General features: G+C 55.6%; 1 protein-coding gene across 4 annotated transcripts in view; it reads right to left on the bottom strand.

Moving 5' to 3' along the window:
* Positions 1 to 15,231, bottom strand: part of GAS7 (growth arrest specific 7) — a 202,444-nt gene that overhangs the window by 20,956 nt on the left and 166,257 nt on the right. For all 4 annotated transcript variants that reach the window (XM_054571246.1, XM_054571248.1, XM_054571249.1 and 1 more), the window contains exons 5-7: positions 10,735 to 10,788; positions 5,440 to 5,529; positions 1,734 to 1,849 (exon numbers count right to left, since the gene is read on the bottom strand). In XM_054571246.1, coding sequence (XP_054427221.1) covers positions 1,734 to 1,849; positions 5,440 to 5,529; positions 10,735 to 10,788 — 260 coding nt within the window. The remainder of the gene's footprint in view (positions 1 to 1,733; positions 1,850 to 5,439; positions 5,530 to 10,734; positions 10,789 to 15,231) is intronic.

The raw sequence follows: 15,231 nt of genomic DNA, 5'->3' as shown, positions 1-15,231 counted from the left end.
GCAGTGCTTGCTTCCCGCCTCTCAGAAGGGCGGCCTGACCGGTCCGTGGTAGCACCTTGAGTCATGCTTACTTCATGATTTGGCACTGAGAGCCCACAGTCCCGCCCCCTCTCGCACTGCTCCTCGCTCAGTGCCCAGTCCCCAGGGCCTCCCCAGTCATCACTTCCTCTCCATTCACACAGCCCCGGGCCCTGCCCTCCCCGGGGTGACGGGGGTGGCCAGTCTGCAGCTTCCAGCCCGAGGCCAAGAGGTTTCTCGGGAAGGCACATCTAACCAACTTGCCCTCTTTACTGCAAGTCCCCAAGGACAACCGCATGCCCCAGGCAAGAGGCCTGTCTGCTTCCAGAATGTCACTCTAGTGCCAGCACCTGCCTCGCCTGTCCCCCCACCTTCGCCTGCATCCTTATGCTGAGGCCACAGCCAACCACTGTCCCCTGCCCTCCTGCTGGCGCGCTCCCCGCTCTGTGCCTCTCCAGCTCTGGCAGCCCCTCCCTATGAGGCCCCAAGAGCGACCGAGAGACATTGCATGTCTCTGGAAAGACCAGAGTTCTCAACTGGTACATTCTATTTATCGCAAACATGAGAATTTTGCAAAAGTATAAACCGTAAGCAGGTTCAGACTTCAGCTTTTATAACCATTTTCCTATTTGCTTGTTTTACACTATTGTTTTCTTGCGCCTGAGCTATGCAACCTCTCAATTCCCTACCAGTTAAATGGGTCATAAAGATTTCATTATACAAACAGAAAATGGGGCTCCTAAAAAAAAAAAAGAGGTGCTTTAAGATGCCAAAGAATTATTACTTGATCATTGTTGTTATAATTTTAAAAATATTTTAAAATATATTGCCATTTACTACCAACATTTCCAGTGCGCTCTGGAAACTGCGGACGGAAAGTCGTGTGTGTGCGCAGGTGGGGTGGGCAATGCACACGTGCGAGGGGACAGGTGTGCGAGGTGTGCTTAACAGGTTTGAAAACTTGGAGAGAGGGAGGCAGAAAAGGAACGTCTTCTTTCCGTAGCTTTTCATATTTCTGTCAGGCTGAATTCATTGTCTCCTCACCTGTGTTCATCTAAACCGCTGTTATAATCCCTGCACTTTTCACAGTCACCTTAGCTGAGTCTCCCATTAGACTGCGTTCCTGGAGGCAGGGCTGGGATGGGGGGGTGGCGGGGGCCTGCGGAGGGGGGCCCTGTTTGCCCAGGCCCAGGACACAGATTTGGTTCAAAGAAGAGCAGAAACGTAACAGTCTCCTTCATTGTTATGCTAAGGGACAGGGCCTCAATGAGGGCCACGCAGGCAAGTAAAGGAGGCGAGCAGTCTGTGTGGGGACAGCAGGGAGCGGTGGAGACTGCGCCCAACTGGGGACATGTGCTCCCTCTACAGAGGAGCTGCTCCTCAGCTCCAGCCAACGGTTACAGGAGGGACGCAGAGCCACTCTTGCCAGACTTGCTGCTTTCTCCAGACACGCTAGATACCCAGTTCTTAAGGTACACATCTACCAGGTTTAAAAATGTTTGTTCACATTTTAAAACCATCACACAGGCCAAAACCAGGCATTTGCTGGCCAGATCTCTCCTGAGGGCCTTGAGTTTGTGACTCCGGGCTCACGCTCCCCTGGGCGCTAACCACGCCCAGCGCTGGATGCCCGTTGTCTGCTGCTCACGCCCTCAGGCTGAGGGGCCCACACAGGCGCTGTCCAGCACCCTGAGTTGGGAGGGCCCAGGCCTCACCTTTCCCGAATGAATTCTGACATCTCCTTCTGCATCTGTTTGCCCTTCAGTTGTTTCTGGAGCAGCAGTTCAAACCCAGCCACAGTGCCGTTGCCCTGGGGGTCCTTCTTATCAGCCTAGAAAGGAAACAGACGCAGAGAGTTGAGGTGATGGGAGAGCAGAGTGGCAGGGAGGGTGGAGGGAACGGAGCGTAGGGAAGACAGGCCCCAGAAGGGACCCAGACAGGCCTGGCAGCCCGAGCGGGAGGACGGGAGCGCCAGCCTTGGATGCCCTGACCTGTGTCCCCCTGTGCCCTGCTCCCATGCACTCTGATGCTTAAGCCCTTACTGCTGGTGCCACCCCATGTTCGTGCCCCTCAACCTCCCACCCCGCAAAGAGGAGAAGGGCAAGTGGCCAAGAGCACAGGCTCTGATCCCCAGTGCTCTGATACTGTCAACCAGGTGGCTGCTGAGGTTGGCCGGACCCTCCGGGGAGTCCTGGAACCCCGACTCTCAGCGGCAGCAGCCTGTGCCCTTGGGTGCATGTGTCCCCAAGCCTAAACCAGCCCGTCTCCTGTCAGCTTCCCGCCCTGGCCGGGCAGAGGGCATCTTCCAATGCACATTCATAGAAGACCATGGTGGCTTCCGGAGAAAAGCTGGCTTGCAGGGAAGCCAGAGTGGAAAAGGGCAGGCGGCCAGGGCTGACATCCCAGCTGGAGGACCTCAGCAGCAAGTGCTTCACTCGCTCCAAGCCTGGGCTGCTTCATCCGCGACACTGGAGACAGAATGGCACCCACCGCATAGGGTCAAGTCAGGATAAATGACGTGTGGAAACGGCTTAGCACAGTGCTCAGCGCATACTCAGTACTCAGTAAATAGTATCTACTATTAGTTTTAATGAAAAGTCAGGACTCAGAAAAGATGGCCAACTCAATGAAATGGAAAATTAGTACCTAATTCACGTTGTAAACAAATACTCCTAAAATTGCAAAATTAAATGCTTTTGCTTTGTTTTGCTTGCACTTCCTAAATACGTCTTTCTGCCCTCCTCCCAGCCCCGCCCCCCAAGTCTGCCCTGCAGGACACTCAGCACAGCCCTCACAGCCATACTCCTCTCAGAGCCTCCCGGGCCGCCGCCGGCGCCCCTGCATCACGGCCTTTACCCGCCAGGGCTCCGGGGAAAATGCTCTGCTCTCTCATGGACGGAGTTAAGGATACGGCCTTCGCCACCACAGCGAGGCGCAGGTGCAGCAGTGGGAATCGGGGCCCCGGGCCAGCTCCGCCGCCGCGTGACACGGTCAGGCCTTCCCGATCCTAGGCTGCGTCCTTGCGCCCCACCCCTTCAAGTAGGAGTGGGTTGCATTGCTAACATCCCAGAACAGATGTTTTAGGGCAGGAGAATGGTGACGCTTGGAGAGAACCCCTGTCAAGTAGATGAAAGGTTTCACGGACACCTCGCCGTTCCCTCCCCACGCCGGAGCCGCGCCCCTGTGGCCTCGACCCAAGGCCTTCTCACTGCACCACGGTGCCTCTTGTGACAGGGCGCACTCTGGTCGTGGTGACCTCCCTGTCTGGTGGTGGTGCCCTCCTTGTCACCATGGGGCCACTCTGGCCAATTAAAAGTCCCTCGAGTATATTTAGGATTTGTGCATTTCATAGTATAAATGCTACATCTTGATAAAAAAGCAAAAGAAAAATTATCCAAAATACTGAGCCCCAATTTGCCCTGACACAGGATGAAGATGCTGAGTGACTCCTTCACCTCGGGAAAAACCAGCCTGGAGAAGTGGGCTTTACTGCCTGTGTCAGCAGAAAGCTTGCTGGGAGAGGAAAAGGCCTTGACCGCCAGGGAGACAAACCCCTTGAGTATGTACCAGAGTCCCAGGGGACCCTGAATTAAGATGAGAACTAACTCACACATGTTGCACTCTTAGACGCTGCTGAATATCCCCATACGGCACCCGCACGCCGACCCCCAGATCCCTGGCGCCCACTCCTGGGGCTCCAGTACTGTCCCCTGAACGCTGTTTCTTTCCCTCTTCAGGGACGGTGTCTCCAAACCGAGATTCCTTCTCCATCTCCATGGCTCCTCCCTGGTGTCCTGCGCCCACCTGCTAACTTGCACCCCTGCCGGTTCACAGTCTCCCTGCCTGGCACATGGAAATCAGATCACATCACTTTTCTGCTTGCAACCCTCCGGTATCTTCCCGCTACAACAAGAACAAACCCCCATGTGCTTCCAGGGCCTGTGAAGTCTTGCACTTGGACGCCTGCTCGCCCCCCGCCCCCGAGCTCCCCCGCCCAATCTTTCTGATGCCAAAGCCAGAGACCCTTTTATGAAGTTTGCTGCCTCTGTGCAGACCGCAGAAGACCCGGCAGAAAGATGGCTGGGCCAACAGGGGTCGCCCCTTCCGGGGGGCAAGAGGGACCACTGAACAGCTAACGCACAAGTGATTTTGTACGAATAAAGAAGCACTTTTGTCTAGTACTTGGTTAGCAAATCTGAAAAGGGGTGAGGATTCAGTGACAAAAGAGTTGTTTTTTTTTAAATTTTACTTATTGTTCCTTAATAAGTTTTTGCCAAAGGTGTTATTTTGTGTGTGTATGTGTGCGTGGCTGGGGGTTGCCAAAAGTGTTTTCTTTTGTTTTGTGTGTGTGTACAATGTGGGCTCTGGCTGGTGTGGCTCAGTGGGTTGCAGCATCGTCCTGTAAACCAAAATGTCACAGGTTCGGTTCCCAGTCAAGGCACATGCTGAAGTTGCCTGTCAGTCCCCAGTTGGGGAGCCATGCAAGAGGCAACCAATCAATGGTTTTCTCTCACATTGATGTTTCCCTTTCTTTCTCTCCATCCCTTTCCCTCTCTTTAAAATCAATAAGCATGTCCTTGGGTGAGGATAAAAAAAGTGTACAAGTTGGTGCTCTTTAATGTATTCACGAGGTGGTGTAACCATCATCACCTTATTCTAGAATGGGGCGATCTCATTTTGAGAGTCAGTCATTGCTGACTTTAAAATGCGAATGCTCAGGACTGTGACTGGTTTCTGAGGAGTGGGACTGTGCATTTGTCAAGAGATATTTAATTGTGGAACAATACACATACTGAAATTGACCACTGAAACCATTTTAAGTGTGTAGTTCAGTGGCATTAAGTCCATTCATATCATTGTACAACCCTCACCACCGTCCACTCCAGAACTTGTTTTGTCTTGCAAAACGGAAACCCTGTACCCATCAAACAATATGCAAAAGTTCTGGAACCACAGAATCATGAAAGCTGGAGCTCTCTACAGATCCTTGAGCCCAGCCTCCTCATGACTTCACAGGAAACAGGGAGGCCCGGAGGGTAAAGCCCTTGCTTAAGGTCACCTATAAGTGCGACTGGGCAGGCCTGGAGCCCACATTCATTTACTGAGGTTGATTCTAGTCTCCTGCCTGTACTGAGCAGGGAAGAAAGTGGCCCTGGGACTCACCTGCTTTCCGCCCAGGTGTCCGCATTTCCACGGATGAAAACCCCATCGATTCTCTGAGACTTACGGAATGATCTGGACTCCACGAGGCCCTAAGTTCCTGCCTCGGATGCAAGATCTACCACCAGCCCTTTAGGTTTCAACAGGATAGACTCCTCTGCTGCAAGCGCCAGGCCCTTCACACCCCTCCTGGGTGTCCCCTCATGGTCCTTAGGGCCACAGTGGTGGCAGGGGCGGGGCAGGAACTGAGGTACCACTTACCCAGAAATAGTCGCAATAGCTCCACTCCGTTGGTTTCAGCAGCTGCTGCTCTGGCATCGTGTCTGGGTGAGGGAAGGTCACGCAGTTTATCTGCAGGGCACAGAACAGGGAAGAAATGATTTGGTGGGAAGGCTGGGAGAAGCTGGGGGGCTGTGCTCTTGGGACCCAGCACTGCAGGCCTCCGTACAGGGTCAGTTTGATGGGACACACCCGGGGACCTTGAGATGTTCCAGCGGCCGACATCTCACACGCGGGGCAACCAGCACTCACACCCACCCAGGAGTGGCTGGCCGCCTCGGTACCAGCCCTCTGGAGGGCAGAGGAACAGTTTCCAGCAAAGTTGCAAACATCCAGAGCCTTCGACCCAGCGACTGCGTTCTGAAGAGCCTGCCCTGCAGCTCTACCTGCACAGGTGTGCCGTGACATGCGGACAGTTTCCCACCCCCGCACGGCCTGGGGCAGCAAAAGCCCGGACTGGGCTCCACAGTCCATCAGTAGGGCAACGGGCTGAACAAAGCCCGAGACAGACGGGCACCCACGGGACCTGTACCCACGATGACGGACGCAGCGAGAAAGGTCCCATGGCTGGACGAGGAAGGTGTGTCAGGACAGGCGAGGAGGGGGAGGGAGGGAGTGCGGCTAGAAGAATGTCTACAGCATGCCACTGCTTGTACTTTTACATGCAGAACACTTCTGGAGGCTGATGACACCTCTTGCTTCCAGGGAAAGGGATTCCATGGCTGAAGGTCAGGGGTGAAAAGTGACCCTGTGAATTTTATCTCATAAAATATATTCTATGGACAAAGAGAGGTCAAAAATTATACTCCAGGGACAGGCTTGAGGGTGCAGTGCGGAAACTGCTGGGCTCTGCCTCGGACTCTCCGGCCTGAGCCTGTCCCTGGAGCAGCCGGCTCTCCCTGCTCTGCGGGAGTGGCTTTGCCATTCACTGATCCCGCTGATGTCACTTCGAGCCCTGGCCCCCTCCCAAGGTGCCAGCGGCTCTGTTCTCTGTGGGAGCCGCAGAGCCTCACCAGGCCCGAGCCCTGTCCGTCCTGAACCTCTCATTGCAGCCCACCGTCTGTGAAAGTGGGAGCCGTCACAGAGTCGAGGCGAGAACAGGGCAGAAAGCCCCCAGGGTTTTGAACAGAGGCCACAGACACTCCAGACACAGAGGCCACTCCAATGCCAGGCAGCTCTCACAAGTGAGGGGTCCAGGGGTCCCAGAAACAGCAGCTCGGTGGGGCAAAACGACCGGCCTCTGCTTTGGGAAGGGGCGGGGGTGCAGCCTACGGAGATCTGTCCAAGGGGCAGGTGGCTCCTGCCTCTCGCCAACTGTTACTGAGCCAGAATGAGGAGGCCAATGTTGTCAGGTCAGGTGATGACTTGAGAGAAGCTTCACATCAGGAATTTCATGCAAAGTGTCTCAATTTTGAAATGTTGGCAAATTAATTCAAGGCTAATAATAGCAACGTCAACAATGTAAGCCAAACCAACTCTTATGCCAGCTGAGTCAGGCCCACGGGCAGCTGGAAACAAATCAAACCCTGTCCCCTCCCCCCAGCCCTCCCCCAGGAGGGCACGGGACAGTCCAGCCAACAAAAGCAGCCCCCCGCCCCGCCCCAGGCTCACACGGGGCTGGAGCCCAGAGACTCCCACTCTGAAGGGAAGTGCGACTAGCTAGGAAGGACCGGGGCGTGAATGACCCAGGGATCCCCGGAGATGAGCAGCACTAAACTCCATCAAGGTCGAGGCGGAGGCCCAAGGCACCCCCTGGGGTGGGGAGTTTTCTTCCAATGCTGCACCAACCGCGACCCAAGGGGCCGCTGGCCTGCAGGAGCCTGCGCAGGGCAGGGCCGCCTCTCCATGCCCAGGAGCAGGCAACCATCCCCTGACCCATCCCCCGGGGCTCATTCCCCAAGGCCGCGAGGTGAGTCTCCTCCAGGGCTCTGACCAGGGGCTGTCGCGTGGGTCTCTCTTGTAGCAATCCCGGAAGCAAGGGACGGAGTCCAAAGTTTCACAGGGTCCTCATTTCCTGTCTCAGCCAGTCTTGTTTTATCAAATAATGATGATCACAGTCCATCTTTATTTTACTGAATAACTGGTCCATGAAAATTTCAACCTAGCTTAGTGATGCATTAACTGACATTCTATTGGGAATCAAGAACCATGGAAGTAGGTGGTTGAAGGCACTTGGGGAGGTATAGTGTCTTCTCTAGTGCCCTGTCAGGGATCTGGAAGGCAAAGGGCCCCCCAAATGGCCCTGTAGCAGCCACTGAAGGAGAGCCAGCTGGGCGGGGGGAGAGGAGATTGGGGAGGATAAGGCCTCATTGCTCTTGTGGCTTCTGCCACTCTGGGGACACTGGCCTGGGGCGGGGGGGGGGGGGGGGTAGGGTTTTGCAGCTACTGGTGTTCCTGTCTCTGTTGGCTGGTGTGTGGATTCCTCCTCCGAAACCTCACAGAGCTCTGCACGCCCTGCTGGGCATCTTCAGAACTGCACTCACTGCCCCCGGGAGTCCGTTGTAATGACTCTGGAATTCCTGGGGAGCCTCCCTCCGGCACCCTGCCAAGAGCTTTACCGTCATTCTCACTTCATCCTCAGCAACCCTGCTCCTTTCATATGAGCAAACCCAGGACCACAGGAGACAGTATTTGAATGCAGAGGACAGGCAGCAGAGCTCAAACCTCAGCCACGATGCTTGCTGTGCCTGGAACACCTGCTAGTGTGCTTGCCACGCTGAAGGGCCGCTTGGTGCCACGCACTGCACTACATCTTCCCAGCCCCGTGTGAACGTACATTGGTATTAAATTTCTTGTGACTGTTTACTTAGCATCTCTCTTCCTTGCCAGACTGGCTGTGGGGGAGCGGGGCGGCGGCAGAGGGGGAGGGATGGGGAAGACCACCGTTTCCTGCTGCTTCCCTCCACCAGGCTGGCACAGGCACCGGGTGACAGGCACAGGCACCGGGTGACAGGCACAGGCCATGGCACTCAGCAAGTGTTTCCTGGTGCAATGACTGCAGGCTAGAGATGGAGGTGTAGCCTCCGCCCTCAACGGAGTTACAGCCTCGTGCGGAAGGAGTACAAGTAAGGAACTGCAATGCTTTGGGATAAATCTACGTGTGGCGGCAGGGGCTGCGTGAAGGGGAGGGATCACAGAGGGGACGATGTTTAGGAAACAAGAGTCAGACACGAGGGGGGGAGGGGAAGAGTGTTGCAGGGAGGAAAAGGGCTGGACGTCCACAGGTGCACCGCGTGGCCCGCGATCACAGTCAGGGAGCAGCCGACCCGGAGGCCAGAGGGGCCGGCGCCGGCGTGGGAGCTGTAGAAGTGCCTGGCAGGGAGTGACGTGACTGGGCGGCTCTCCGGTGAGCTGCAGCGCGGAGCACGCCCTGGTGGGAGGACGCAGGCGACCTCAGCCGCTGGCGGAGGCTGCGCAGTGGCCAGCACGCGTGACGGTGGCTTGGGGCAGCGCGGTGAATTGCAGGAGCGGGGGAGTGTGGAATAGACTTTGCAGGCAGGCCTCACTGTACCATGAAGTTAATTCATGATTGTCTACTGGGGTGACTTTGCCTCTCCTCCCCTGATGTGGGGACACTTGGTAACCTGGAGACATTTTTGGTTGTCACACCTGGGGCAGGGGGGAGGGTGTTGCTACCACTGGCATCTGGTGAGTGGAGGCCAGGGATCCTGGTAAACATCCTACAGTGCTCAGGGTGACTTTGTCCCCCTCTGCGCCCACAACAAAGTTATCCAACCTGAAATGTCAATAGTGTTGACGCTCAGAACCCCTCAGTTGACCGGCCCGGTGGACAGACAGAAAATTCGGCGTGTGGGAGGGTTGAGTCCAGGGAGAGGGAGGCTGTGGCAGTGGAGGGGGACGGCGATGGCTGCCGGGGAGGCTGGTGTCCTGAGCGTCTAGAGCTAGAACGCTCATTTGCAGTGACCTAGTGTGAGCTCAGGCACAGGCGAGGAAACCGGGGCACTGAGAGGTTAAGTCCCTTGCCCGCCGTCACGCAGTTAGAAAGTGGACCACCTCAGGCGGCGCCTTCCACTGCTGGGGCGGGTGGGGCAGTAAAGGCACAGGCCTGGAGTCCCAGTGTCCCCGGCTGCGTGGCCTTGGGCGGGGCACGGCTCCGTGCCTCAGTTTCCTCATCTGTCAACAGGGTGATGAGAATATGAACGTGCACTGGGCACTTCCTACGGGCCAGGCCTTGTTTTAAGCGGCTCTGCACACGGACTCAGTCCCACACCCTCCCTCACGGCACAGGCACCCACCATGTGCCCGCTGCACAGATGTGGACGAGACACAAAGGCACAGAGAGACTTGTCCCCGGAGGCTGCGCGGCAGGCAGGTCCTGTCACTGCCACTCTGGCTTCAGAGCCCCGGTTCACAATCACCACACGACAGAGTGGGGAGCTAAGTGAGCCGCTTGGAATGCTCCTTGTGCATAATAAATGCACACGAAAGTGGCAGCGATTATTGTTACGCTGGTTTTCCTCCCAAGCCGGGTTTTCAGCCTGCCCGTGCCAAGGGGCCGCACTCCCTCTTGGGTTCATCTCTGTGGGGGTGATAGGAAATGCTCCGAGCTGCATGTGATGGAGCCTGATGGAGCGATTCCCCGTCCCCAGCTCTGCTGGGCTTGTGTTCAAATGGCACAGTGAGGACCATGCTGCTCACGCTTCCAAGTCCTTGGCTGTTGCAGCACCCGGACACTGTCCGCCCACTTGGAAGGGGCACCGATGTCCAGCGCCCACAAACCCCAGGCACAGGGCTGATGGGTATGGGGGGGTCCTTCTCGGCCTGCACGTGGGGGCTTGGTGGGCTTTTGGAAGGGGTGTGGCTACTCAAGGCTGACGCTATTTGCTTGCTATCAGGAACTCCCAGGGATCTATTCTTAGGGACCTTTCTCTTGCTTTTTAACTTTGACATCTTCCAGAAGTTACCCCCGCACCAAAGCAAGCCTGCTATGGCTGTAATTTACGCGTCACATCACTTGCACAGAGCACAGCCCGCCCCCTTCATCCCACTCCTGCCTGCCCTGTAGAAATGGCTTCTGCATCGCTCCAACCTCCATCCTTCCACCCGTTCCCCAGAGAGAAAAGTGAGGTGTGAAACCGACAGAAAGGGGGACCCAGGGGGAACTTTGGCTCCATCCAAGCTTTGGAACTTCCCAGATTCCAGGCTGGGCATCACTTCTACTTGCTGGCCATCCGCGTTGCCATGACAACAGCCCAGCTGTGGCCGAGAGCCCCCATCGGCCGCCCAACCAGCGAGCGCTCCGGGGGAGCCACTTACCGTGATGGTGTTCTCCTTGCTCTGCTTTTTGCCTGGTGACGAGGATCCCAGGTTCTGGAGAGAGAGACAAGAAGCATCATCAAAGCTGCTCTCCATATTGGACCCTCTTTTTTCATTCGCTCTCCCTGAAGGTGGGACTGGCTCAAAGCTTCGTGCTGGGGAAGTTTGGGGATGTTCAGCCTGCCGTTAACTCCTAAGTCACCATGTTCCGGAGGAGGGCAGGTGGGAGGACCCCTGACCTCGCACCGCTCCTGTGCTGGGCTCAAGGCTCTGGGGAAACTGCTCCAAACCAGGCTGGCCTCCTCTTCTTCGGCAGCCAGCGAATTGGGAGTTAACCCCTCAGCTGCCCTCTGCTGGTAAGCGGCTCTGCGTGCTGTTTGCTGCCTGAACCTGCAGAACCCACTGGGGAGCAGACAGTTAAGGGAGGTTGCTGGCCACCACCTTGTGGCACTGAGGATTCAGAACATGACATCTTAATCTGAACCCTCGGGTCAGGCAGATCAAACCCTATGCGTGCGCCCTGTGCCTCAGCCCCCCTGGCACCCCGCTACCCTGACAGCAGGGAGGGGTTTCTCAGCCGAAAGCCGTGTTCCAGCTTTCATCAGACTTGAAACTGCCTTTTTATGTCTTTCTGTTGCCGGCAAGGAAACCACTGTCCCAAGCACGTCTGAGCCCACGTGTCCTCAGCAGCTTGCCCCAGTCCGAGGACGGCTCCGGGGTGGAAAACTGAGGATGGCCAGCGGAAAATGCCACGTTGCTCCTAAGAGCTTGTGACCTAAAGGGAAGGGTCATTGCTGGGTCTTCACTGTCACACTATTAGCAGTTGCATTAGGGATTCAAGAGGGTCTCCAGGCAGGACGGCCGTCTGTGCCTGTCCTGAGCCACGCAGAGGCTGGGAAGCAGGCTCACCCCTAAGGCACGGCATGCGGCCACAGTATGTGAGTCCCAATTCTCTCCCTAGTGGAATGGAAGGAAGTGGCTGTCAGGATTTTACAGATAAAGTCCCAGAAAAAGTGTGGAGGGGTTTCTCCAGAAGCCCCAGGGACCCAAAAGCCCCTGGTCTCCAGACAGGCACAGCCCTGCACCACTGGGCCAGCCCGCCTCAGGAGCCCACTTGCGGATCGCCCAACGCAGGCGGCCTGACTGAGCGCCTGCTTCGGCTTCCCCTCCCCCACTCACTTCCAGACCTATTTGGCTGGTAAGTAAACTCAATGAACAAAAATCAATACCTTAAGACGGTCTAGACAAAAAGGACCTCACGGATCACTCACGTCACAGAGAACGTGAACTCACTAGCCTTCCCATCCTGCCAAGTCACGTGACTTCTCTGAGCTTCAGTTTCACCATTTGTTATCAACAGTCCTCAAGCTTTGGGGTGCATCAGAACTAACTGAGGAATGTGCCCCACATCGCGTCCCAGCCACGTCCCCCAGAGCTTCTGATCTAGGGGGCCTGGGGCAGGCCAGCGCCTCTGATACAGAGTCTGGGGACCTCTCCTGGAGACCTGCTGGTCTACGTTCTGTCACTTCATTGGCGCTCCCCTAACTTCCGGCAGCCCCCCTCGCAGCCCTAACAGGATCCAGGCACGGGCAGGCTGGGGACCAATGATAGCTTCGGCCAATGTTGTTGATGCATCTGCTCATCCAGTGCACGTCCACCCCCCCAAACTCCCCGACACTCCCGGGTCATTGGTTCTGTCCTAGCGCAGTTGTGGGAACTGAACTGCCCTGGGGGAAGGCAGACAGAGGCTGCCTGGCATGAGCTCAGGTGCCACTCTCCAAGACAAAGAGCCAGGTGCCGAGCTCTCGAAGGTTCATCCACACAGACGCACTGGCCGAGCAGATCCACTTGACCCCCGAACGACATGGATTGGAGCTGCACGGCCCACCTGTATGTGAAGTGTTTTTTCAACAAATGTACAGTCAGCCCTCCAGATCCAGTTTCACATCCTCAAACTCAACCTGTGCGTATTTTCCGTCCACACCTGGGAAATGCATGAATACAGAGCGTGGGCTGTATGTCCATTTTATTTATGGCACTTGCATATGTGCAGCCTTTGGTGTCCATTGGGGTTCCTGGAACCAACCCCCCACAGATACCGAGGGGCTGTAGTCAAGTTATTGGGGACTCAAAAGCTATACATAGATTTGTGACTCTGCAGGGCTCGAGTCCCAAAGCCCGCCCCTCCCGCCCGTGTTCCTCAGGGGCCAACTGTGCAAGGAGGGCGAAGGCAGAAGGCGGGTCTTGGGGGGAGGGTTCTGCAGTTTGCAGGAGTCTTCCTGTCGCTGACATGTCACCCCCGCCGCGCCCCCAGCACGTTCCCACTCCGGCCCCCCAGGAAGGGCAGCCTGTGCTCTGGCAGCCTCGGCAACAGCCTTCGGGTCTGCGTGTTGATGCTATGGCTGCTCGCAGCGAGGAGGGGGACCAGGAGGGGGACTAGGACAGGGAGCAAGCGCTGCCACCCGGTGACTGCCTCCCAGGCATCAGGCTCAGCACTGGACATGCTGAGCCCCGTTTAACCCCCCTCACAGCACCGGCAGGTCCAGTGGCGCCATCTCCATTTCGCAGGTGGTGGGCCTGAGGCTGGCGGAAGCAAGCGGACCTGTCCAGGGCCACAAGGCAAGAAAAAGAGAGGGTATGGGAAGCCCAGCCTGGGTAACTCCTTCCTCTGTCCCCTGCCATCTCTCCAGTGTGAGACGATCTCTCATTTTCCAGGTCTCTCTGCACCTGGGGTCAAGAAAGGTCGCTGTCACCCACAAACACTGACTTTGGAATCACTGTGTCTGAGGCTCTGTGGAATGACACTGGGCACAGAGGCCACCCTCCTCCCTATTACTTGGGCCGAGGCAGAAGTGCAAGTAATGGTGAGGGGGGCACATTCTAAGTGTGGGGGCACCTTCCCGTCTCTGCCCTGCTAGTGGTGCTGCTCCAGCCAGCGCTGAGCGGGGGATCACAGGTTTGGAGGGGCGGTCTCTGTCTTTGCTGCTGATGACCTGTGCCTATGGTTCCAATGTCATACACATAGACATATAAACATGGCACATGCATGCACATGTATAGTGCACACGCATGCACGCGCACACACACCCTGCAGCACTCCACTGAAAGGCCCAGAAGGAAGGACGCCTCAGCCCCAGTGGGACCACCTAGGAGCTGGAAGTTGGTTTCTGAATACTATCCCCTGCTGGGAGGAGCTCAGGCTCCCTGAGAAACAGCTGCTTCCCAATGTTGGGTGGGCCTGGAACATCTTACTGTTCTGGGAGGTAAAAAAGTGTTAAAATGATGTGATATAATGAAAGGAGACAGAAGCCACTTTAAAGGGGCTCCCACAAGCCAAATTTGGAACAATTTGAGCATGAATGTAAAAATGACTACAAGTGATGAACTCCAGAAGTGGGGGTGGAGGGGGGCAGCATCCTTTACAGGAAAATGCCCATTGACGGTGGATAAAGAATTAGAAAATCGCCATGTGCAAACCCCAATGTCAATACGGATTCAGGCCACGATTGTCAAGGGTGCTCAGACCACTCAGTGAAGAGACCAACTGTTAGGGACGAGGATAGGGACATACCTCACCCTATCACCCCACCTATTGTTGACAAATTAAAAAGCCAAAAGCCGCCCCTGTGAAGGAGACATCTGGTCATCACCCCATCAAGCAAGAGCTCAAACTCTGCATCACCCAGCGGGCGGGTAACCTGGGAGTGTGTGGCTCCAGACACACGGCGAGATGCGCTCAACCGGCCCCAGGCGGACTCTCGGCCAAGTGGCTGGACCCGGGTCTAAGCAAAAGAAAACGATCAGACCAAGACTGTAGATCCTTCTACAGGACAACAGACTGGGACTCTTACCCCAAAAAGTCAGTATGAGGAAAGACAAAAGAACAGATGGGTAGCAATTACCGTCAAGATGAAAAGGCACTGATGTGATAATTTAGAATAAAACTGTAAATCCATGCCATGGAATATTATTTGGCAATAAAAATAAAATGAAGGGCTGACCCGGTACGCTAAGCAGAGGGGACCAGGCACAAAGGAGCACACGTGGTACGATGCCGTTCGCATTGTGCATCCAGAACAGGCAGCCGGACAGGGAGAGCGAGTCAACCCGTGGCTGCCTAAGGCTTAGGGAAATTCCCTTCTGGGTGATGGAAATATTCCAAAATTGATTGTGACGAAGACGGCGCAACGTCGTGACGATCCTAAAAACCACTGAGTCGTTCACTTGAAATGGGTGAACTGCATGCTATGTAAATGATATCTCAATAAAGATGTTGTAAAAAGAGAGAGAAACTAGAGAGATAAAGCAACCAATGCACCAATGTGTGCAATGTGAATGGACCCTGGATGGGGGAGAAAAGCAGCTACAACAGTCATTTTGAGGGCATCTGGGGAGTTGGAAATATGGATTGTGTGTATTAGACGGTATTACTGAATTAATGTTTTCTTAAGTGTGCTAACGGTATTGTGGTTATGTCTTCCCCTTTGGATACATTAT

The sequence above is a fragment of the Pteronotus mesoamericanus genome, unplaced genomic scaffold (assembly GCF_021234165.1).
Source record: "Pteronotus mesoamericanus isolate MK-2021 breed Mesoamerican mustached bat unplaced genomic scaffold, CSHL_Meso_final contig_22, whole genome shotgun sequence".
Lineage (NCBI taxonomy): Eukaryota > Metazoa > Chordata > Mammalia > Chiroptera > Mormoopidae > Pteronotus > Pteronotus mesoamericanus.
This window is presented reverse-complemented; position numbering and strand designations above follow the sequence as displayed.